Source organism: Amphiprion ocellaris, chromosome 12 (genome assembly GCF_022539595.1).
Source record: "Amphiprion ocellaris isolate individual 3 ecotype Okinawa chromosome 12, ASM2253959v1, whole genome shotgun sequence".
Taxonomy (NCBI): Eukaryota; Metazoa; Chordata; class Actinopteri; family Pomacentridae; genus Amphiprion; species Amphiprion ocellaris.
In genome coordinates, this window is record NC_072777.1 from 8,415,096 (window position 1) to 8,440,910 (window position 25,815).

The window sequence follows — 25,815 nt, forward strand, 5'->3', positions numbered from 1 at the left end:
AACGTTAAATAAGCTTTTACTATTTAACATTCCTCTGCTTCTACTGCAGCAGCATTATTTAAAAGCTTTTCTGACTTAGATAGCCTAGCATAGCTTAGCATAGCCTAATTCAACTTTATTATTCATAGCATAGCTTCTATTAATTTACTCAATTCTGCGTTAATGTAGTTTTTATGTGTTCAGGGTAATGTTACTTTCATTTTTTTGCTAGAAGTAAAATTTTGTACGATTCACGCCTAGTTTCACTAACAGTACTGTGCTAGTTTAGTCAGATTTAACTTACCTTAGCCTAACTTCAGCTTATTTTACCTCAGTGAAACATCAATTTATATTTGTTTACTGTAATTAATTCAGCTCAGTTTGCTTGGGTTTACTTCAGTTAAACTGCACATTTGTACACTCCAGCCATTTTACTGCTACACCTATGAAATCTGTTGAGAACCAATACAACAGTTTTGCCATAAATTCTAGTTTTGTGAGGCAAAACTGTTTTGTTTTGTTCATGCAATAACTGATATTGATTTTATCATATAGGTGAGCTCTGACTGTCAATAACATTTATGTTTTTGCCTCAATAAAATTGTCATTTTTAATATTTGGTATATTGTGTTTCTCTGGCCTTCACCAGTATGTTGCACGTGTAAGAAATGGAGACATTTTACATCTATTACATCTATTTTAGGAATATCCACCACCACCCATTACCACATCAAATATAAACAGAAAGTAGATTAACCACCTCTGAAAATGCGGAAGCTTTGCAAAGTGTGACTTATGGCTGAGCTGCTGCATTGGAATTTTAAGTCATGGAACCCACAGTACATCTTTGTACTATAGGTATTTATTATGCTAACAAAACAACAGATAATATTACATACGCTGAAGTCTTACCAGTTCTTCGCACTGAGTGTGTCGCAGACGTTTTGCGATGTCCAGCGGTGTTTCTCCTGCTTCGTTTGCTGTGGAGACAAATTCAGACATTCAAACTGAGACAAAAAACACAACTACAGTGTACTTCCTCCATGTTTCATTGTGTTGTGTCTGAAAATAATTTTAATTCATCTGAATTAATTGAGAAACCCTCCCCTAGGACATTTATGCTGGAGGGTAAAGAAAAAAATGTAAATAAATGTACTAACTACTGAATGCACTTTGCATTACTACTAAACTCTGCTGCTCATATTATTAAAGACATTTTGTTCATGCAACAGTTATTCAATGCAGAGTTACCAAGAAGTTAAATGTTTTTGCACGTCTTGTTCATTTCTATCAGTGTTTGTTCGCATCTCCTACATACATATACGTCTTAATTATTATCAATTGACTTTTCACTCTTTCGTCTCAAGAAGTGAACTGAAATGTATTTATCCATTTATCTGTATTTATTCTCTGCTTCTGCTGTGCTCTGTACATGGATAAAAACATGGAAACTGAAAGAATGTTTGGTACCAGAGAACAAGTCAAGGGATCAGCATGATCTTAAAAAATCATCTTTTGACAACAATGAATAATTATAAATTTACATGCTTAAACAACTGGCACATATTCAGTGAATTATGTGAGTGGACTGCATTGAAAAAAATGAAACCTTATTATCTTGCAATTATGAGATCTGCATCTCATCTAATCTTGGAATTACATTACTGATGTTTGACTTCCCCTGAGTCATCTGTCATACAGATACAATAAAAACTGTTTTTAACTGTTTAAATCAGAGGCGTCTACTGAGCTACACTAAATACCTGAGACACCTGTGCGAAACCGACTAATATTTGAATGAAGTTTATAAAGGTTTACATGAACTGAGGAACTACATCAATATTCGTCATTACCGTTAACCTTACATGAAAATGGACATTAAATTAGCACATATTTGAATGGAGTTTGGTGATTTTGAGCGGAAAAAGCTTGGAGCTAGGAAAACTTGTAACCAGACACTAATATTTATCATGGGTATATTAGTATACAGGTTCTTCTCTAAATGATGTATTTCTATTCTGACAGTGTTTGCAGCTGATGAACAGTTTCCGGCTTGTGCTCTTACTGATGGACACTGAAGCTTTTCCTCTTAGCAGCAGTTTGAGACACTCGCTGTTGTCTGTCAGGCAGCAGTAATGCAGCGCTGTACTTCCTCTGGCCGTCTGCTTGTCCAGAGTAGATCTAAAACACACACCGTAGTCTTACTATTAACACACACACATATACAAACACACTCTCCACTCTGACATCCGCTATGTCAGGCAAACAGTTGTTTATCTCAGTCTTCTGTGTGCTTTCAAGGCAGGAGGTGCAGGTTTTTTAGCTGACAGTCACAATGTGTTGTTGTTACCCGTTTTGTGCGAGGAAGTCGACAATGTGAAGGGAGTTTCTGTCGACCATTCGGACCGCCAGATGGAGCACCGTTTCTCCAGGTTCCTGACAGAAACCAACACACAGACCTTTAGCATGCAGACACAAAGACAGACACAAACAGCTGCAATTTAAGGCAACATGACTGCAAAGAAAAACGAGAACAACTGCATGGAGTCAAAACGACCAGAAAGACAAGGAAAAAAGAAGAAAGATCTAAAGTGACTGCAGAACTTACTGTCAGGAAACAAAAAAATACTGTAAAGAGTTGCTAAACGGCTACATAGATATGTAAAATGAACAAAAAATATATAAAAGGACCAAAAAAAGAGACATAAATCAACTATGAAGAGCGAGAAAACAATATGAGAAAGACTACATAAAGATGCAACATATCCTCAACAATACAAAAGTTACAGACAAAAAACAACTGTAAAAATGTAACACAAACAAAAACAAAAACAATCCAAAGAAACACTAATCATCCTCAAAATGACCAGAGAGACACAAAACTGCCACAAACAGATGCAAAACAACTACAGAGGAAAAAAAGGCCTGCAAAAGTCAGCTACAAACTTGAACAGAGTCATAACGAAACAAGAAAAGTGATGCAAACTGGCCATAAAAAGACAAAACTAGTGAAAAATATGATGAAAACAAACACAAATAGATGCAAAATAACTGTAAAGACACACAAACTAGATCACTTTTGCTCTCCGGTTCTGGGTTTGGCTCAGGGGCCTGTTGTCTTACAACCAGCTGATGGGTGAGTGTGACTGTGTGTAGTCGTACGTGTTCGTTGGGTTGTGGGATGGCCTCCATCAGGTCCACCCCCTCAGCGTAGACCTGGATGAGAGACAGGATGTCTCTATTTCTGACGGACTCATACAGAAGCTGCAGTCTGGACGCAGCGTCGGCACAATGCCGCTGGGCGAAGCGCTTCTCGGTGTACTTTGCTGTGATGTAGTCCTTCCTCATCTGCCTGGAGAACAGCGCAGAGAGCCAGTTACCATGACAACCTCTCGTTTTCTGTGAACATCACCCAGCGCGCCGTGTTCGTCACCTACATGTCACTTGTCGGATCCGGCTTGGTCACACCCTGCGCTGACAGATCCGCCTCCATGATCTCGTTGAAGCTAGCATTTCCCACGTTCTTCGCCAACTAAAACACAACAAAAACAACACATCAGCTCTGGTTTGGTGCCTGCTGCCCCTCCGGAGATCAAACTGTCACATCCTTGTGGTTCGTGCTTCTTCATATACTGAAAGTCTGTGAGGACGTTCAATGGAGTCCAGTACAGCAAAACTAAAACATGCTGGAAAAGTGTTTGTGAGGAAGGACAACAGGACCAGGCAAGTTTAATAAGCAATTAAGCCATTAGCCAATCAGAGGCCACTATACTCTGCTGCTCTGCAGAGGATCACTCTCACCTCGTCTTCGTGGAAGGTTCAGAAGAGAGAGGTTGTTAAGACTGTTCACATACATATTTGGTGTGTTGGTCGTCACCTTTCTTCCGTGTGCGTACATTGTACAAGCAGGCTGATTATGTTCTTTGTGTAGTTTATAATGATAGTGTAGGTCATGCTGTTGCACGTTTACCCAGTTTTCCTTTGTTGCTGCAGATTGCCTGCTGGGCGATGTGCTTTGATTTCTTTAGATTCATAGTGTCATTACAATGTAGAGTCAGAGAGTATTGTGATACTACACACTTATTATTTACTTCTTTCTATTTACCTCTTATTTCAGAACCACAATCATACAGACACTTGCATCTGTGTAACGTTTGTTAGAAATAAAGAGCAAAAGGGAACACGTTGTCTTGGAGGGGATTCAAACCGATGCCCCCCTGGCGGCCACAACCCTACTAACTGGTGAAAAATTATACAGTCCTTCTAATCACCAAAACAGTAGTTTAGAAAATATTTGAGGGTGGTTTTACAGAATCCTCCTGTTTAGAAAACATCGTGAACATCAATTATTTTTGCAACCAGCATCATTAAGTAAATCTGTCCCCTTGCTGTACTCAAAGTGTTTAAAATTTGTACTCCAAAAAATTAACACCAGAAAACTTGAAGAATGTTAAGAAATATTCTAAGCTGACTGACATAATATCTGTAGAGATATTAACTATATTTTCTTAATTATTTGTAATATTAGCTGAAGAATTACATTTTATTTATACTGCTGTTTGAGAATAAAGTTACATTTCAAAAAAAATAATGCAAACTTTTTGAGAATTTTAAAAACAACAACACACAGTATTACAAGACAATGCCGTAAAAAAACTACATTCATTCTAACTTTTTTCTTTTACATTTAATTACTCATGCACTACTACAACTACACTAATTTATGCTCTTTCTTCTGTAATTTGGCTATTTTTTCAAAAATATTTGTCCTTTATTCAGATAATCTGGCGCTTTTTTATCCTAACCCTGGTCCTAAAAGTTGCAAAAAAAACAAAAAACAAAAAAAAAAGAGGGGTAAAACACAAAACCTTGGTCTTACTCTGCCCTGCCTTGATGCTCTGATTTCCATTACTTCTCTGGGAACAGTGAAGTGGACTCACCAGCAGCTCGGACGTTCCCAGGACGTCCAGGTCCAGACTCTGGATCCTGGAATAGTGGACCCCCATCTCCCTGTGGATCCCTGAGCACTCGATACAGATCAGCACCCCGAGGTTGGTGGACAGCCAGGTGGGACCTGCAGGGAAGAGGAGGTGATCAATTTATCGTTAAACTGAGAAGCATTCACTGTAACAGTGGGTCATATCCAAGAGGTGGCTTCATATTTTAGAATTTCTGTACAGATACAAGCAACAAAGTTAAAGTGAAGAATGAAAGTTTTGAACAACCACAACTGACTATTACAGGACAACACAAGTCTTAATCACAGAGAAGACTGTGATTAACATTATGTACAAACAACAAAGAGACACAACTCAAGACTCTTCAGTCTGGATGTGGTTTTATAGAGCAGAGGTTGGAGTTCCAGCAGTCTTTAACTACGGGTCTGATTTCAGTTCATTTAAAGACACAACGGCCCACAAAGTGACTGACAGCTTGGCCGAAAAATGGGAACTGTTTGCTTCTTGCAGCAATTGCAACAGTAAAACCTTTCTTCTATTGAAAAACTAGTTGGACCGGCGCAACCAACAGCTGAGGAATGAACACGTCTCTTTGCTTTGATTCGAAGAGGCCAAAGATGCTGCTGCAGCCTCAGACACCAAAGACATGCCAGAGATGTTAAAAAGGACCAGACTTAAAGGAACCAGAAAATAAATCCATGGAAAGAACACCAAAGACTGTGAATGTATGTCAGATGTCCCGCCCCTCCCCTGAAAAAGCCAATCATCTGCTTTGTAACAACTGAACCTGGAATCATCGAAGACAATTGTGTTGTTGCACTGAAAATTTTTAAACCTGATTTTGGGGCAAAGAAGGAAAGCTTTTTTTCAGCAGCTTTTGTCAGATTTGATAGTTTTTCTGTTCTAGTGTTGAATTGAATTGCAGTTCAATTTAGGGACAGTTCTCTCCCCATTCAATTAGACAGGAACTTGTACTATAAGCAGCAGTAGTATTAGCTGTACTCTTAGTAAACATAGCAGTGTTTGTAAGTGCACTGACTTGCAGCTCCACAGTCGCAGCAGCCATCGTTGCCGCTCATCCTCTTCACCTCTCCTACGATAGCTTTGGTCAGCTCCTGGATGATGTTGTTCTCTCCTTCATCCTGGTCGCCTTTGAAGGCCTTGTTGAGTGCCTCCTCCTTACTGTTCTGCAGCACCGACACCCATCTGAAACACACCAACCGTCAGAGCGAACACCAACACTGAAAGCTGGCGCTGAGCCCATATCTGCTGCTACTTACATCTGACACTCTGCCTCGTCCTCAGCCTGGAAGTGGTAGGTTCTGTCGTCTGAGGGAAGGACACAGAAAGTAGCTGAGATGTGAGATAAAAACACGTAGGCCTCTTTTAATTCTGACATGTGAGCTGGATGGCGTACGTGAGAACAGGTCGAAGCTCTTCTTCTCGTCGGGATTCCTCTTCACCTGGCAGGTGAGCAGGTTGAGTTTGGCTGGAGGTCTGTTTGCCTGCAAGACAATGAACAGGGACGAAGGTGAGACAGCAGCCTGACAGGACACCTGAATGAACCTGACAAATGTGGAAACCTAAAGTGTTTAATATGTGTACAAAAATAAATAAATAATTACGTGAAAAGACAGACAAATATATAAAACACTGAACTTGTGAATAATTCATTACATTCAGCCACAATACGTACATTGGATAAATGTAGAACTGAAATTATCGTCTCCAGACGATGAACCCAAATGACTTTTAGTAACTGACTACATTTTCATAAAGCAGACAAAAGTTGTCGCTGATCAATGCATAAGTGACACATAATTTGGTACAGACATGTCCACAGGGCTGTTTTTCCTCACCATGAATATCGCCTGCTTGGTGTGCTGTCACTTGCGAGCCACTAGGTGGTCACATGACAGCCCTTTAGCTTCAGTTTGGCAGAAGCATCTGACGGTAGCAAACCTTCTCTTTTATTACGAACTCAGTTCAGAGAAAAGTATTTCTGAAAGCATTTGAGGCGAGAAATAAGCTGTGCAGTTGCTGAATCTGTCCTCATTTTAGTACAATAATGGCTAGTTTAGATGTTTACGAAAGTTTCCCGAGGCGTTGGACTTCCACTCACTGCGTCTCATTTGCATAAAGCAGAACTCAAGTCTACTTTATGCAAATGACCTGCTGCCAACTCTGGGGCAACGCACAGCTATATACCAGGAAACGCACCACAACGCACCCAGCATGCAACGTGGTGCGCTGCACATAGACAATGAATAGGAAGCAAGAAACTGACGGATCCTATGAACACGTACCATTATGGTCATCAGAGGATGCAACAACTTTGGTCATATAAACAGCAAAACTGTTCACCATGGTGGTGCAAAAGGAACATTAATATTCATTATGGCTCCTCCTCTGGGGACAGTGAACATTAGCAGTTTCTAAGATAGAGAGGATTTCTATCTGTAGGGCAGATGGTGATTTTCAACATTTAAATGATGGAGATCTTTATATTTCAATGTGAATCTCTCCTCTGTTTTAGCATCTCAGGAGTAGGGATGCAATTTTTAAATAATCTTCTTCAATTAATAATCAATAATCATCAAAATACATGGAGGTACAAAGGAAACGATTCCATACGCTGATTTATTTCTAACCACAGACGTGTGACTTTCGCTGCAAATGTAGCACTACAGGTAGGTTTTCCTTGTCTGGAAGTCATTAACCACCACAGAAGTCAAATTTGTAGTCATGGAGGCCTGTTGCTGGTTTAACTCCCACAATGCTTTCTGCTTGCCTACACAGAGCTGCCCATAGTCCAAGTGACCGCCTCCTCTGGTCAACACAGAATTAAACATAGCAAACAAACTGCAGCCTTCCATCTAAATAGTAAGAAGCTCCACCTGGTGGCATATCTAGGTATCACAGCTAACATACATTTTCTCACATGCATGGCTAATTTATTTTTAAGCCATTAGAATATTATCTGAAAATAATAGACCGACAATTAATCATTAACGTAACTCCTCAGGGTGAACTTCAGTCTCTAATAACAAATGGTACTGTTGTGGAACAAAAACTAGAAAGAAATTAAATCGGTCAGAGCGACACCCTGCAAGCTCAATAATGAGCTACAGGGAGGTACTTCTGTTTTCTCTGAGCTCCAGTTTTAGTCTGGATATATTTAGATTTTGTCAAACTGGTGCCTTTAGAAGCACCTGAATACTTTGTGAGTAGTTCCTGTTTGCAGTGCATCATGGATGTACAAACATTAATAGCTTAATTACTGTGATACTGAAAAACAATGACTGAATATAAAAGTTTAAAATAACTTTCGAACAAAAAGTTAAATTTGCAGGAATGACAGCTGCATTCAAATGTGCAGATTTGAATTTTCCTGCTGCATATAGTTGATCCTTACAACACATAGGGTTGTAAAGGTTGTAAAGAAAGATCAATTATACCAGTACGAGTTCTGTGACAGTCAAAGCTGAAGCAGAAAAGAAGGGCTGAAAGCTCAGAGAGAAACAGTGAAGTTGCATTAGAGACTTCCTTCCCCATCACCTCTCTCTAATCAGTGTCACAATTTATTGCAAGCTCGTCCTCTTCCCACCCTTCTCTCTGTCATCCTTTTCCTTATGCTCTTCCTTCTCCTCCTTTTTCTCTTCCTCTGCTGCTTGCTCTGTCCTGATTGGCCGTTTGACTCTTCATGTTCAAACTTCAAAATAAAAGACAAAAATAAAAAAAAGAAGGAAAAAAAAATAAGAAACTAAACTTTTTTTTTTTTTTAAAGCACTCTTTATCCCCAGCTGATGTGGATGGTAAAGTCATGAGAAGACGTCTGATTGGACATGCAGGCAGGAGGGCGGGAGCTTGGCATGCAGGACGACCAATGGGAGAAGAGGAGGCGGCGTCTTACCGTCCCATGGCAGATGGTCAGGAAGCCGTTCCTCACTGAGCACTTTCTCTTCTGCCAAACCTTCCTCAATCTGAGGAGGAGACACATGAATCAGTGTCAGTATTTAATGAATTAATATTATTTAATGATCATAACTGTTTAAATGCAAGAGTCTTAGAGAACGATACATGTAACCATGGCTACTGTTCACGAAGATGATATGAGCTGTGGCCTCAATGTGCTTAGAATCTTGGTTTTAGTTTCAGAGCAGTTGAAATTATCCAGATATTTCAGAATTTCACATGATGTACATCGTTTAAAGCAACCTTCACATGCAAACCCTAAAAACATCGTATTAAGAAACTGCTATACTTCTGTATGTGTCTTATTATAAAATGCTGGCAACAGAGATGTCTTTTCATAATTGCGTCAGAGAGACTGTCAAGAATCTGACAACATCAGAACCATGATGGTGGGATTCTGTTTACACTGTCAGATAGACTATAGATCTAAGACCAGCGCTGCCTGATTGTGCACAGGTGACCTCCGATATCTTTTAACCACAACTTGTAAAACACTGAATTGAAAAGCAAATCCATTATTGTGTGATTGTTTTTATTACATGATGTGGGATGTAATATCAGCCCTATGTTGGCAACCAGGCAGACGTTTGCTGTTAAAACTGGGCCACTCTTTGACGTTAAGAGAAACAACCACTATCATTGGAAAGAGTCATTTCTGCTGTTTATTTTGAAATGCGGGAGGTGTGTCATTGCTTAGATACAAACATATCTAAGCAATGACATGTTTATGAGTAAATCAAACAAGAGTAATGTGCGTGGACAGTCGTATGCAGGTAGTAACTATGGTTACATTTGATGGAAGCTTAATATTACTGTTCTTACAAACATTTATTGTAACAGATAAGCAACTGACATTGTTGGAGAGGTCAAGTTGTGCTGTTTTATTTGATAGGAGCAACACCTAACTACAATAAATACGTTGAGAGCAACTCAGCCAAGAAAATGAAATATGATTATCAAAACAAAGTGCATCTGCAGCAAACCATGTGTGTAGCTGTCTGTCAAAGCCTCCAACATATTAGATGCAGCAACTGGAATGTTTTTTTTTTTTGTTGTTTTTTTTGTTTACACACACGGAATAATAATAAAAGAAAAAAACTGAATCAGTGCGAAAATGTGCAGAGATTTTAACTCCAGAGAAAGTAGTCTGTCGGTCACTTGTTTTCCTGTCGGACTGAGTTCACTCACCCCTCACTTTTCTTGTAGAGGACTCCGGAGCGCTCGGTGCCGTGGGCCTTGTTTCCCTGCAGCTGATGGAGGCTGTAACCTGCGTTCTGCTTCGCCTGAGCGTCCTGAGGTTAAACTCAATTAAATTACTTTTCATAAACAGAAAACTAATTTGCACCAGAATTCTAATGCATTTAAATTAGCATGTACATGAGCATCAATGTAAACTGTTGCAGAAATCCTTGAAGCATTTAAGTCTGAGATCAAAACAAGATAATAAAAGTAGAGACTAACTGCAGCTTTTAATTCACGGTTTTTCACTTCTACAGAGGAGAACAAAACTGAATACATCACAACTATGAAATATTATAAGTGGAAGTAAACAAACCTAAATCTGGTTCATATGTTTGTCAGAGGAGCAACTGTTATACTTGATTACGGCTCTGAACATGTCGTCAGGATATTAACCAGCTTCATGAGGAATAGTTTCCATTTTAAAAGTGTCTGGTTAAATGATGAAATTTCTTCCTTCTTAATGACACTATCAGTTTTGTGTTTGTCAAGGTGGTTTTGGTCTACAGCAAACTTATTCAACTACTGTAGTTATCCATGTTATGGCAAGAAGGGCTCAGACAAGTAAACAGCAAGAAACAGCAGGTCATCTTTACTTTCAGACCTTCATGTCTTAAAGTAAATACTGACAAATAATCCAGTAAAATGGCTTGGAAGACAAAAATCTATGTCAAAATTGGCATTTGGTGCCAATGTTAACCCTTTCTGCCGCAGGAGAGAAAAGCTGAAAAGACCTGGAGACAGCAGATTAACCAATAATATTTTTTAAGAATTTGAAAAACTCTGTTGGCAAAAGACAGGAAGTCCGTTCTAATCCTGCAACAAATAACCCTAAAGAGACAAATACAGCTTTGAGGGTAGCTTACGATGGTCACCACTAGTTCTGCATCATCTAAGCAGCAAATCAGTCCAGAACATTTCCAGAAAGTTTCCTCATAGTCAAAAAGCATCTGGCTTTCAAGAAACCAAGCCACAAAAGAAAGGCCAAGAGTATTTCCTGCAAAGAAACCACTACTGAGGGGGACCAGGAAGAAGAAGAAAACTGCTTGGATCCAGAAAGACAAGAACTGGATATTAGACGAATAGAGATCTGGATATGGACTGATGACACATCGAGTTGCAGAAGTTGTTGTGTGGTTCCTACAGTATTTGTTCAGAATTCTAGGCAACTGCACCACCATGGTGACCACAACCTCCTGCAGAGACACAACATCTTATCTGGTTTCACCTCAAGGGGACCATCATTAGTTTGTCAGCAAGACTCGGAACTAAAGCATCTCTAGTAGGCGCTGTTTGACCAATAAGCCGAATTATGCAGCATCTCATCTTCTGACCTTTACAGTCACACAACTATACCCAGCTGAGATGGTTTGGGATGAGTTGGAGCACAGAGTGAAGGAAAAGCAGCCAATAAGTGCTCAGGATGTGTTGGAAGAAAATAAAAGCTCCGGGTGACGACCTCATGAAGCTGGTTGGAAATTGAAGAGTGTAAAAGTTGTGAGAAACGAAGAAGACAAGAGATTGAACATTTGAGAGAATTCCACGTGTCATTTCATAATTCTGATATCTTTAGTTTTGTTCTTCACTGTAGAAAATAGGAAAAAACAAAAAATCATGAATGAGTCGCAGTTTAAATGTTTCAGTGCTGTCAAGTCCGATTGTTCGGTCGCGCTGTTGTTTCAGTTTCAGAGTTTGTCACCTCTTTGTGCTCCGACTGTAGGGAGGTCTTCAGGACGTCTCGGAGCTGAATCAGCTGCTTCCTCTCTCCATCCTGAGTCTGTTTGATCTAAACACAAACGGTTGGAATTTAATGTCCTCGTGTGCTTTTCTTTGTATTTTGTATTCTATTTTGATTTTTTTGGTATTCTGTCTCACCGTGGTCAGATCTGTGGCCAGTTTCTCCACAGATGGCTTCAGGCTCTCCACAGCTTTCAGTCCATCCTGAAAGAAACTGAAAAAAAACAAAAACACTGGAGGAGTTTTTCACCAGACGTGCGCAAAAACTTGCACGAAAATATAAATGAACAAAATGAATGTGTCATGAATTATTTCATCATTATTGTTGAAAGAGTAATCTGGGCAATGATCATGTGTTCACATTTTATTATTGTTACCTTGATCTAAATTAATTCCCACATTCATTTACTTAAACAAGGATTTCAAACTAAATCACATGAAGTGGATATTTTCTTGACTGAATAAAATGACTTTGTGTGTTTTTTTTGCAGGGCGGCATACTTGCACTGAGCGTGGAAATACTTGATGAGGTTCTGGAGGAAGTCGACACCTTTCTTCACTTTGATCTCATTCACTTTTAGCAGATACTGTAGAGAGACAACAGACAGAAGAAAATTAATTCATTTCTCCAGGTCTCTAAGTCAGGCTGCATAGTGGCTCGGTGGTTCACACTGTTGCCTCACAGCTGGAAGGTTCCCGGTTTGTTCTCATTGTGCATACAGTCCACCCACAGTCCAAAAATATGCTGAGGTTAATTGGCAATTCTAAACTGCCTGTAGGTGTGAATGTGGGTGTGATTGTTTGCCGCTACATGTAGCCTTGTGATAGTCTGGTGATGTGTTCAGGGTGTCCCCTGCCTTTGCCATAAGTCAGCTGGGATAGACTCTGATGAGGACTAAGCAGTGTATAGATAAAGGATGGATGGTCTCTAAGTCTTACTGAATGCATTTTAAATGATAATGGGGATAAAAACAGACAATGCAGGGACAGTTCAAAACCTCCCTGTGAATGTTTAAGTTTTAATGTAATCCACTGATCATTGTGAGTACATCACCAAATACAAAACATAAACCGTTAATTGAAGCAACTTAATTCTCTAAAACAAAAACAAAACATGGTTCATGTTACAGCACAGAGTCAAACTCACTGCGATCACTGATGGCAGCATTGACATGTTCCAAATAAGTTTGATGAGACAAAAAAAAAATGACATTACAGCTCATGTTCAGTACATTAAATCAGGCACTGTAGTATAGTGATGATTGATGACCACCTTAATCACTTTTCTGAATAACCAGACCTGGATTTCGTGATGGATTTTTTGCCGATCCCATAAAACATGTCTCAGCCCCAACACTGATCCTCTGGATCACCTTTTCTCCACCAAACAGCAAAATTTATCACAAAAACCTGTTAGCTGAAACATTATAGCCACAGCCCATGTGCTGCTGGTCCAGTCCAAACAGCTCTGATCTGCTCTCAGGCTCCAAAACATCAGCAGCAGGGCTTTAAAGTCCTGGAAGCTGGAGCTTTGGATCAGATTTGTTCCAGCACATCCTCCTACAACCTGTATCTGTCCCTTCTCAGGTCAGGAGCAGCAACCCACAAGCTTTCAGAGATGGCTCTTGTCAAAGTGGCTTAGGTCTTTATAGTTGCCTATCTCCTCCAAATCTAACCACGAGAACCAACAACATCAAATACGGCCAAATATGGTCCTGACATGCTAGCAGATCTTCAACATCTCTGTGCAGAGTTAATAAGTTTATAAAAAAACATAAACAATACAAATGCAATGAAGACGTTCTGAGATTCTCCCTGGAGCGAGTGCATGGAGCATTGGACAGTCATGGTCACTCAACATGTGAGCACCAACTGTCACAAGTAAACATGCTGAGCAACGTTGAGGTAGCTATGTTTTATAGGGGCACATTTGCACTTTCTTCATGAATCTCAAAATAGAGCAGAGAGATAGCATCACATTCTGTGTCAGTAAGCAGCTGTAACGACCTTCATGTGGAAGCTCATCAGTTGTGATGAGAGGTGGGTCAGCAGCTACCACCAAGAAAAGATACAGCAGTTTTCACAGCAGAAGAGCCGCAGTATCCAATAGCGGAGCCAGAACACCAGTCAGGAGCATTTCTTTAGCATTCACAGGGATGTGCAGCGTAAATTCGTCCCCCAATCCACAATTCGCCGGATTGTCAAGACAGAGTTCTACTGCAACATCCTGAGGTGTCTGATGGAGAACATTCAGCACAAATGACTTGAATGACTGGTGCAACTGCATGTGGGTGCTCCATCACAACAATACGTCCTCTCACAGCACATACAAAAAATATTTTTGTTGGCCACAGCTACACAACCGCTGCCCTCCACCCGGCCGTTTTGTAAGATTTGACTCCTCTCAAATTCTTCCTCTTCCCCCCAGTGAAATTCAAGTTGATGGGCCACCATTATGATGCAGCTTAGGACATCCAGCATGCATTGCAGAAGGTGCTTGTCATGTTTGCATTAAAGCATTTACAGGGAGCAGTGGATCTCTGCACCAGGAGGCTACTGGCAGCTAAAATTAGGTAAGGCATGATTTTCGATTTCACCTCTAAATTTTTAAGCTTAAATGGTCTTAGGTCAAAAATGATTTCAAAATAAAAGACTCCAGTGGCCTCTGTGACCTCACCTCACACATCTGCAGCTGGAACATTCGCCTCTCCTTCTCCATCTCTTCAGCGATCTCTCCTCCGCTGAACTCTGTTCGAATCATGCCGTGCTGCTTGGCATGCTCCCTCTTCTCCTTCTCGATTTTCGCTCTGCAGAGGCCAAAGCTCAAATGAAAATACCATCCCAAATATTCCTACATTTGCAGCTCTTGCTCTGCTGTTGTTTTATGTCTTAAATGTTATTTTTGATAATTTCTGACAACAGTTTTTTCGAAAAGTGACACCCTTACAAACGGTCACAAATGTCATAAAAAGGGTCCTAAAACCTGCAGAAGGTAAACTTGAACAAACGAGTAACTTTTTCTTACAGCTTGGTTTCGTAATCCTTCCAGGCTTTATCGAACGGCTTCTTCAGATCCTGTAGGAGAAGAAAAGACGTCACAGTTAGTGTGAGCTGCCAGCAATCCTTCATAACAGCAAACACAGAGAGGACTTCGACCTGTGAGTCTCCCTGGAAGTATTTCGAGACGATAACCTTGGGTGTTTTATGCTGATAAAAAAGGGAACTTGACTGGAAAGTGTTGTTGATAGCTGAGATCTTATTCTAAAATTGGATCGGATGCACATAAATGCTGAAGCTCCACAGAAATGCAGATGTTATCTAAAAGTGTCAAGAAATGTGACAAAGCAGCCTGAAGAACTATATTTATGGTATTATAGCATTTTTCACACTTTGCTGGATATAAACACTCAAAAGATATTTCACCAAGCTGATAGCTGATCTCCCAAATACTCACTTATCTGTGTACTATTTTTGAGCCATGCTGTATTTATTTTATTATTCCAGTATGTTTTATTTTCCTTTTGTTGTCTCTTCTCCATTCTGTAAAGAATGCCTGCAGTTCACCTGAAATCTCTGAATCATAGATGGCTTCTTATTTGTAAGGAGAAGCACAAAATGTTTTACAGGATCTGGTGCAAGCCATTTATTTTTGTCCATTTTGACTAAATATTGTGAAAACAGACGTATTTTTCCCAGTGGAACTGTATGTTACTAATGATGTGTTCAAAGACCACTGGAAAGCTGAAATGATTCTGTCTGTTTTGATCTTTTGTGGCTCTGACAAAGAAAACATACTCAACTCAGCTGGCAGGTTTTGGGGTTCACATGGTGATTAATGAAAATTATAAATGAGTGCGTTATACATATTTTTAGTCTTTATTATATAGGACAGTGGGGAGTGAGAGAGGAAACGTGGGTAGAAGAATGGAGGAATGACATGCAGTAAATGGCCATGAGCTGGATTCAAACCCACGACTGCAGCATCGTGGACTATAACCCCGTTCATGGGTCACCTGCTCAGCCAGCTGAGCCGTGTTATATTAAATCCCATATAAATATAAATGCTACTTGGACAGCTTCACTTCTTCCTGTCTTCAAAGGGCAGAATGGAACAAATCATTAATCAGAGACATTAATCAACAGCATGGCAACTGTTTATTCTCTGCAGCCCTAACAGGAAGTAAAACCTGAGTGCTGTGTTTGCTTTCTGAGACATTTAGAGGCAGACAGAAGAAACTGAAAGACAAACCCCTTTCACTCCTTTCAGATCTCCCTTCAGCAGACTGTCCAGAGGGAAGGTGATGATGTTGTTCATGTTCTGTAGCTGCAAACAGAAAGTTGTGTTACATCAGCACATTTACTTCATACTGCAGGTCAGCGTTACATCCAGTCCGTCATAGGATCGGATTTTTAGAAGAATAATCAGAATCAGAAAAGTCTTTAATGCCCAGTGAGTTTGCACACAAAAGGAACCTGACGTGGTGTATAGAGTTGCAGCACTCAGCAACAACAACAGACAGGAAAAGAATAAATATACACATCTAAATCTGAGAATTTCTAAATAAAAAATGCTATAAGAAGTACTGTGTAAAAGTAAGGGTAAACAAAAAAGTACTGTGTAAAAAAAGACATACATTTGCTTAACTAGGTTAATAAATTAGAGTACAATTAAAATAACAATATTGCACATTGTTATTAAGGTATTTCACATGAGATAGAACTATTGTCCATGTATTGGATATTGCAGTGGTAGTGAAACAGGAGTCCTTAATGATTTCCTGAAGTATTGCAGTAGTATAGTGAATAGTTTTATAGTGAAAAACACTCAACACGTATCCACAGACATTCTGAGAACCATGTGGATAAAAACCATCCTGTCTGGGTGGGAAAACGTTTATTAGTGAGTCTATTTTCACAGTAAGAAGACAAACGACACATTATCTGTGATTGTTTTAGTGTGATCAATGTGATAATATTAGAATCACCTTATAAAGGCCTGAAAACTGAATTGAAAACTTTACTCTCAAATACATTTAGAATCTTTGTGCTGTTTCCTAAAAGTGACAACATGAGGAAACACGGTTTGTCTTTGCTTTTTTCTATAATTTGATAGAGTTAACATTCTCATCACATTCATTCCTGTACGGAAAAAGCTTAAACACTAAAACACTCACGACACTGTGTTGCTTAAATGTTGGAGAAAAGTTTAGGAAACTGAGAAACAGATTAAATGCTCTTTTACTTTTATCCAGATGGATTAAAAAAGAAGCAGCTTCAGGATCAGGGTCAGTGAGGTCAAACCACCTTCTGGGTTTTTTAAAGGCGCCTGGTGTTTATTCTTTCTGTTCTGTAAGATCTTTACTGACTCCACTGAATCAAACAATTCAGTTTAAACCGAAAGTTCAGATTCGCCTGTTTGCTCTCACTGTGGCTGCATTTGGTTCCTCACCAGGTTTTTGAAAAGCGCCGTCAGCTCCTTGGTGAAAACGGCAAACTTGAGGAAGGCAGAGCCGACCTCGGCGTCCTCCCTGCACACACAGTGGTCCCCGAACTTCTCCATGGACTGGATGTACTGCTCCTCATTGTCCACATGAGCTACGACACACAGGAAGAACTTCAGCTGGACGTCAGGAACAGAAACACACACTGAGGTTCACAATCATCTACCACACAGAGCTGGTTTGCTTCTTAGTACGAATTGTAGCCCTAGATAAATGAATAAATCTACATGTACAGCTGATCAGTTAAGAGATCAGCAATGTATGAATGTGTGCTGCGACAACAAACATCGGCCCAAAGAGAAAAGAATTTTAAAAAGAATTAAAAATGACAGGAATAAAAAAATACATAAGAATAAAATAAGAAAAGTCATAACAAGCAACAATAAAACAAACGAACCCAATAATGAAATGAAAAAAGACAAAAGTTACGTCTTCACACAAAAAGAAAGAGAGAAATCAGCCAAACAAATAAAAGGAAATGATACAAATTATAATAAATTGCTTTAACAAACAGAATAACAAATATGAGTAAAAAGAAAAAAATACAAAAGAAAGGAAAACTAAATTATTCATAATTAAAAAAATATAAATACAAATAAAAAATATCACTAAACCAAAAACAAATAAATAGAATTACAACTATATGAAGATAAAGTAAAAAGCAAGAAAATTAAATGAATAAAAAAGAAAAATTGAATAATAATCACAAATAAAGAAGAAAGAAAAATAAGACTAATCATAATACATAAAAATAAAAAGCAAATAAATAGAAGCAAGAACATGATTTTAAAAAAATGTAATTATAGGAAAAATAGAAAAAGTTAAAAATAAATGACATCTAAATATAAAAAAGGAAAAAATATTAAAATATATATAAAAAATAAAATAAACAGTCTATAAATGCAATTTTTAAAGGATTAAATAAGGCAGTTTTTGTTTGTGTGAAACTATCTAACTTGTATTCGACTAATTTAAGTTTAGACTGCTTTAACACTATAGACCAGATGTGTTTGTGAAACTCTCAGTCTTCAATTAACTCAATGCAGAAGGAACAAGACCTTTATTGTTATTTAAAATGAAGGGAGACCAAGCCTCTCACATCCACAAGGAGAACATACAAAATAACTTATACTTATCGTACCAAATTCAACTCCGAGAAATGATTTAATTCCAGATATTTAGTCATGGTAACATTTTTACTTGCTAGGTCTATAAATCCTGTTTTCTTCTTCTTCACTGAGAAGCATCTAAACTTTTAAAGGGTGAAGCATCAGTACACTTTTGGCCATGTAGTGCAGACAAAGTGATCTTTCTGGTTTACAGCTGAGTTGTGTAGCTGCTCATTGATGTGTCAGAATTGTTGCCAGCTCACTGACAGAACTGCTGAGTAACGTTCAGGCAAGTTCAGTTTGATAAATTAAATATTAAGTCCTTATTTGCTGAGTGTGTTTGGTGGGATTCAGCCTCTGTTTCCTATCTGAGCGCATTAAGGTGGTTTATGAGGGCGTCTCTCCCTCGGCATGCTGGGACAGGCGGCAGTATGACAGGAATGTTTGGAGGAGAGACTCCACCTGCCTGAACACAAACCTACCAACCACACCGAACGCAGCTTTGTTATCATTTAACAGACTGAGTAAAGCTGAGACACGCTGCATGCAATTAAAACAGTTTCTACCTTTATGCCGGCAGTTTGTGTCTGAGCAGACAGACAGGAAGTGACAGAGAGAGCGGGTTGCCGTGGTGAGAAGCATTTTTTTGCATATGCGTATTTTTGGACGCACTGAGATGAAACTGTGTCTCTCACCCAGACCAGACGTATTGATGGCCTTCACTGACTTCTTGATCTTGTACAGAACCGATCTGTCCACGTCCAGAGCCTGAAGAGCAACAGCACAGAGATCAGATGACCTTTATTACTACAGCCACAGTGTAAAAATACTCTATTACAATAACTGCTCTCCTTGGGATAAAGTACAAAAGTACTAATAGAAAACCTAAGTATCAGAATGTCTCCTGTAATGTATATTTACGTGTTTAAACAGTTAGTTGATTTAACAATTAGTAACTTCATTCATTAAAATCAGACTTTAAAGACTAAAGCCAGCATCAATTTTGGTTATAATTATCTTATAAACAAGTAGCACTTTTTAAATTTAACTTCTATAACTAGATTTATGGGTTTATATTGCGGAATAGAGGCATTACTGGGGCCCAAAAATCAGGGAGGGAACCACGAAGAGGCAAAAATGACCATAAAGAGATGCAAAATAACACAGTGCCACAAAATGACCACAGATGCAGAACAAGCAAAAGACAGAAAATCAACCATCAAAATGCAAAATGCCATAAAGAGATACAAAATAACTACAAAACGATCACAAAAGACATAAAACAACTGCAAAGAGACAATAAGCGACCAGATAAGCGATGGAGAATTACCAAAGAGATGCAAAAGAACCACAGACACAAAATAACACGGACACAAAAAAAACCCCCAAAAAACACCACAAAAATACAAAATGAGACACAAAATGACGACATAAAGGAGGCAAAAATACTGCAAAGAGACAAAAAAAACTATGGCAAAAAACCCAAAAATGATCATAAAAGATGCAAAACGAACGTGGCGATTCAAAAACAGACACAAGCTGAAAGAAAAAAGTGACCATAAAGAGAGGCAAAAGAACTAAAAGACACAAAACAATCACAATAAGATGCCAAATGCAAGAGAGACAAAGATGCAAAATAACACAGAGAGACTCAATACAACCACAAAGAGACACAAAACAACAACAACAAGGTGCTGTTGCTCTCAGTTTGGGTGTCTTGTTATACGGACAGGTCTCATAATTTGTCCACCTTAACAACTCCTTCTTCTAAAAGACCTGCAGGACAGCAGAGTGACCGGCTTCCCACAGGACAACACAACATCAGACACACAAATAAAGCTACCGAACAACTGTCAGAATAAATAAAAAGCTAAAACGAGATGAAAAACAACAGACTCGCTGACCTCAGCAGCCTTCAGTTCATCATTCGTTGTCTTAAATTTAGTTTAAGAAGTGTCAGCAGCAGCAAACAGGAATCTTTCTTTCCTTTTGTCAGAACGCTGCAACACACAGCAGATATGGGTTTGTGGTCTGCAGGCATTACTATAAAACAAACCTAGTTTTAAACACGAGGAGAGTTTTATGACCCAGAATACACCAGCGACACACACAGAGAGGCAGCATGATGAGTTCAACATGAAGACTGCGTGCTCTAAAATAAAAATTGCAGTGTTGTCAGATGCTGCTTGAAAAAAAAAAAAGACACTCATCAAGTCAAACCAAGATATTTCTGACAGCTGGTAGCATATTTTCTGTCAATAGTATCTGTGGTCTTTTGTCTTGATGTAATATGATGTAAAAATTATTTTTAAAATGCTTTGATGAAGGTGTGCGTGACTGACAGGAGGAGTTCTGACAATATTTCCTTCTTGGTGGTGCATTCAAAGGCACTCAAATGAAGAAGTGCTGCATAATAACCAGACAGGCATCATATAGAAAGACAGTCTAAAAGCATGACAACAATCCAGTGGACCACGTCCTGGTTCGGCCTTAAACAAGTCAAATAAGTGACTGAACAGGAAACAGTTTCAGACAAAACTTAACCCAAAGAAAATAGTTTCTGAGCATCACAACTTCTGCTCTGATCAGGTAAGTTCAGCTGATCGTCTGGTTTCACTGGATTCTCAGACATTTGTAACTGTGAGCTTTATATGCCTACTGCAATAAATTTATTTCAATCAGAGTAAAAACATAATCCATTCGTTGATCTATTAATTGATTTTTCAAGCAAGGATAGTAAAATGTTCTCTGATTCCTGCCAATAAAATAAAGAGGATTAGCTGTTTTTCTTTGTCTTGTGCACAAAGTAAACTACACCCTTTGTCCAACAGATGGACTTCATCTAAGTTACATGTCAGGACACTATGACTAGACATTTCCACTTGTAGCACTGCTGCAATCAACTTACTGAATTACTAAGGGTGGGAAATAGAATGACATTAATTAGCCATGCATGCTAATGAACAGTTGTCTTTGTACAGCTTAATTTTGCATTAATCTAAAGACTGACAGTAACTCCAGCCTTTATATTTGCCCTGAGGTGGTCTGATATCACTGCTATAAACTGGACACAGGCTAAATTCCTCACTTATTGAACATCTGTTTCATTAAATGCCTCACTTACAGGCTAAGTTAGCCTGCCTGTGCACAGAGAAGACTCTAGTCTCCACTCAGTTACTGCAGTGCAGTGGCTGCATTGTAAAAATAATCAGCTGTAGGGTGCCCAGGTAGCTCAACTGATTGAGTGGGTGACCCATAAACAGGGGCTGTAGTCCCCAATGCAGAGGCCTGGGTTCGATTCCAGCCTTTTACTGCAGGTCTCCCCCCCATTCTTCTCCCTACTCTCCTGTCTGCCTCTCTACTGACCTATCTAATAAAGCCAACAAAAGGCCAAATAAAATAACTTTAAAAAATCTGCTGTAAATCACTTAATCTTCATCATCTGCTTAGACTAAGCACTGAGGAATGCAATCTTGCCCTCCGATGGTCTGACCCTAAAAGCGTCATCAAAATAGAAGACACCCTGAAGAAGTCCTCTCAGAATTTGCATTCGCAGATGACATTGCTCTCCTGGAAAATGCTCTCAGTGAAGCAGACGACTTCCTGCATCAGGTAGAGCGACAAACAAGACTGATTGGACTCTTCCTGAATGCTGGAAAGACGACGTTCATGCACCTTAACCCAACATCTGAAGAGACATTGCACGGAATAGATGAGTCCAAAACTGAAAAAGTTGGTGTTTTCCTATATCTTGGAGGCTACACCAACTCAGCACCTGATATAGAAACAAAAATTGGTAAAGCTTGTGGAGCATTAAATTCTCTGTCAAAAATATGGGTATCTCCAATTAAAACAACCAAAATGAGAGCATTCAAGGCATCAGTGGAATCCATCTTTAGACTTTAATTACACTAAAGCTGCATCACTTTTGGTTAATATTATGTTATAAATAACTAGCACTGGCAATTTAACTTGTATTACCGGATTTACAGGTTTAAGCTGTGGAATAGAGGCATTACAGAGGCCCAAAAAGCAGGGAGGGAGGGCACTATGAACCTTACTATCGGAGAAGAATATTTAACAGACAACAATACGAGATGAAAAACAACCACAAAGAGACAAAAACGACCATTACGAGATGCAAAGTAACACAACGCGCAACAAAATGACTACAGAAGAGACACAGAATAACCAAAAGACAAAGGAAAAAAACAACCACTAAGATGCAAAATAACTATGCCTTCCCCTTCTGGCAGTGAGAGTGATTACACAACACTGTTGGTGCAACTGCTTATACTGCATGCCTTTTCGTTGAGCTTTGTTTGTGGTAACCTGTAATTCTTTCTCTGATCACTGATTCTTTTATATCTGCAGCATCACAAACCTTTCTTGGACATTTGTGCCCATAGACTCCACCATACTCCTAGTTGCTCCAACTACTCCATCAATAAGATGAATCATCTCTTCAGCGCTGACAAACCAGTCATTAAATACATCTCAGAGCTTAATCAGAAGAGTCAGAACTCATGTTGCTTGAATGTAACAGATGTCTACATATAAATTGCTAAAAAGAAATTGAAGTAAACATGTAATCATCACAGCATGACACCAATTCAACTTAACTTCTAGGATATGGATCTGTCCAGTTAGTAAATGGTTGTGAATCTCCTCCTGAGTGGGTTAATATTTTTCATTTTCACGGTTCATTCTTACGTCATTTGCTCTCAATAAATTACTTAGTGTACATCAGATTTTTAAGCGTTCCTTTAGATTTTTGGAGCGGTGCATGTAAAAGTACAACGCTTCAGTTTTAATGTTCCTCACTACCCTGGGAATAGGGTTAGTTTCAAAAGCTAACTTGGAGATTGGGCGACTTATCTCATAGAGAGATAAGAAAAGGTCCTGTCGGTCTCTCCATGGTCTTAATTTGGGATGCCCCTGCTCCAAACTGCAGGACAAAAGCAGTCCTTTAAATTCTTCCTCACTCTTCATCTTAACTAACTGGAACATCCTTGAAGGATCTCGATTAGTCTCCAGATCTCCAGGACGGGAGGGAGTTCAGTTATCCCAATGGGAAAATCAGCTGTTTTGTCATATTCACAACATTTTAACTGCAACTACACACTGAACGCAGCATAATAAAAATTTCAGCCTGCTGTGCACACATCGTAAAGCTCTACAGTCAGCAGCTGTCTGGTTAGAGTGTCACTGTTTGCACTGACAAAACCACGATGTCAGTCACCTGACGTGGTCGACGCTTCTCCCCGGACATGCAGATGCAGCATTCCTGCTCAGGTTCACCTCAACGTGTGCAGCTGCAGCTGAGTCACAGCTCAGTGACTCAGTGTGTGAAACATGCAGACCAGCCAGAAGCTCTGGTAATGTTTGCACAAAGTTTGCTTTATATCTGCTCTGAAAACTGCTAGACAAACTCATTTTCAAACATCATTCGTAGAACTCAGCTGGGTGTGAGAGACACTGATTGTGTTGAGAGGAACAGGTGTACTCGCATGTTATAAAAGCTAAAAGAGGTCATTTGTCATAGTTAGTCTGCAGCTATAGCTCAAACAGGAAACTCAACTCAAAGAGGAGGCTGGAGACCTCTAATACACTCCTCTTAATGTGCTTCATAACTTACTGAAAGCTAAAACAGACCTGCTAAATGATCACAAATACCACAAACAGGGAAAAAACAACCACAGAGACACAAAATGACCACAAAGAGATGTGAAACAACTACAAAAAGGCAAAACATGACAATAAAGTGGAAAAAATGAACAAAATGACCACAAAGAGGCATGATACAACAATAAAGTGGCATAACACAACGACAGATGTGCAAAATGACCACTTAGAGATGCAAAACAAACAAAAAGAGCCATGAAATGGTCCTAGAAAGACACTAAAAGATCACAGAGCCAGAGAATGAACAAAAAGACAAAACTGCCGAAAAGAGACACAAACTGACTATAAACAGACACAAAATGAACAAAAAGACACCAAACAATTACAAAAAAGGCAAAAAATGAAAAAAGAGAACAAATGACACAAAGAGAGATAAATTAAATAGAAAAGACAAAAGATAACCCTTGAAAGACACTTTATGGACAAAAATGGCCACAGAGAGACACCTAATGACCCCAACAAGATGTGACACAAAAAGAAAGATACAGAATGAACAAAAAGACAAAATTGCCAAAAGGAGACAAAATTAATATAAAGAGACACAAAATGACCACCAAGAGACGTGAAACAACTACAAAAAGGCAAAAAATGACAGTAAAGTTGACCAAAAACAAAATGACTACAAAGAGGCACGACAAAGTGGCAAAACATAACCACAGATGCGCAAAATGACCACTTAGAGACACAAAACAAACAAAAAGAACCACAAAATGGTCCTAGAAAGACACTAAAAGACCACAGAGGCAGAGAACGAACAAAAAGACAAAACTGCCAAAAAGAGACACAAAATGACCATAAAGAGACACAAAATGAACAAAAAGACACCAATTACAAAAAGACAAAAAATGAAAAGAGAACAACAATAACCACAAAGTGATAAAACAAACATAAAAGGACACTATATGAGCAAAAATGGCCACAGAGAGACACCGAATGACCCCAAAAAATACAAAACAAAAAGAAAGAGACACAGACTGAACAAGACAAAATGAACCCAAAGTGAAAAACAACCACAGAGATGCAAAATGACGAAGAAGTGACAAAAAATGTACTAAAAGACCAAACTGTCCGAAAGTAACACAGATAAAACAAGAAAAGGACTCAGAGAGTGCAGTACTCCGCCAAGGCTGTTCATCCTCCCATATAGCATTGTCAGAAATGCAGCATTTCTTTGTAGAAATGCATCATTTTTTAATTAGTTACTGATGATCAGAAAGCACAGCTAAATAGTTTGTGTCCATTTAATATCGATGTACCCACAAACAAAATGACCTTGCACTGAGCACAAACGTGTGTTTTCCATGTGTACATTATGCATGGATACCGATTCGCATGACCTAAATATGTAGCGGGCGACAGGAATTGATGGGACTCAGAAAATGCCCACAATTTAATCAATTGTTCCGTGTATTATTTCTGATAAGTCCGCAGCCATGGATTTGTAGTAGGATCGCAATCATGTGATCATCAGCAGGCAGCTGACGTAGTGTTCACTTGTTGTCATAGTTACAGTGACGCTGTGCCGCTATCTGGCAATGATGCAGAAATCTTTAACAAATCCGTGGATCCAGACTATAAGCTGCATCACTGCCAAAATCTAATCACTTGGTCCTTGTGTCATTTCTGACCTTC

General features: G+C 39.1%; 1 protein-coding gene across 1 annotated transcript in view; it reads right to left on the bottom strand.

Annotated features, from left to right (window-relative positions):
- asap2b (ArfGAP with SH3 domain, ankyrin repeat and PH domain 2b) overlaps positions 1-25,815 on the bottom strand; it is a 37,379-nt gene that overhangs the window by 8,152 nt on the left and 3,412 nt on the right. Inside the window, exons 2-20 of the mRNA XM_035942376.2 lie at positions 19,194-19,266; positions 17,338-17,483; positions 16,138-16,212; positions 14,914-14,963; positions 14,566-14,695; positions 12,390-12,475; positions 12,027-12,102; positions 11,851-11,937; positions 10,101-10,204; positions 8,851-8,920; positions 6,355-6,442; positions 6,218-6,266; positions 5,977-6,143; positions 4,920-5,053; positions 3,417-3,511; positions 3,142-3,331; positions 2,330-2,415; positions 2,045-2,160; positions 892-959 (exon numbers count right to left, since the gene is read on the bottom strand). Of these exons, the coding sequence (XP_035798269.2) occupies positions 892-959; positions 2,045-2,160; positions 2,330-2,415; positions 3,142-3,331; positions 3,417-3,511; positions 4,920-5,053; positions 5,977-6,143; positions 6,218-6,266; positions 6,355-6,442; positions 8,851-8,920; positions 10,101-10,204; positions 11,851-11,937; positions 12,027-12,102; positions 12,390-12,475; positions 14,566-14,695; positions 14,914-14,963; positions 16,138-16,212; positions 17,338-17,483; positions 19,194-19,266 (1,890 nt within the window). The remainder of the gene's footprint in view (positions 1-891; positions 960-2,044; positions 2,161-2,329; positions 2,416-3,141; positions 3,332-3,416; positions 3,512-4,919; positions 5,054-5,976; positions 6,144-6,217; positions 6,267-6,354; positions 6,443-8,850; positions 8,921-10,100; positions 10,205-11,850; positions 11,938-12,026; positions 12,103-12,389; positions 12,476-14,565; positions 14,696-14,913; positions 14,964-16,137; positions 16,213-17,337; positions 17,484-19,193; positions 19,267-25,815) is intronic.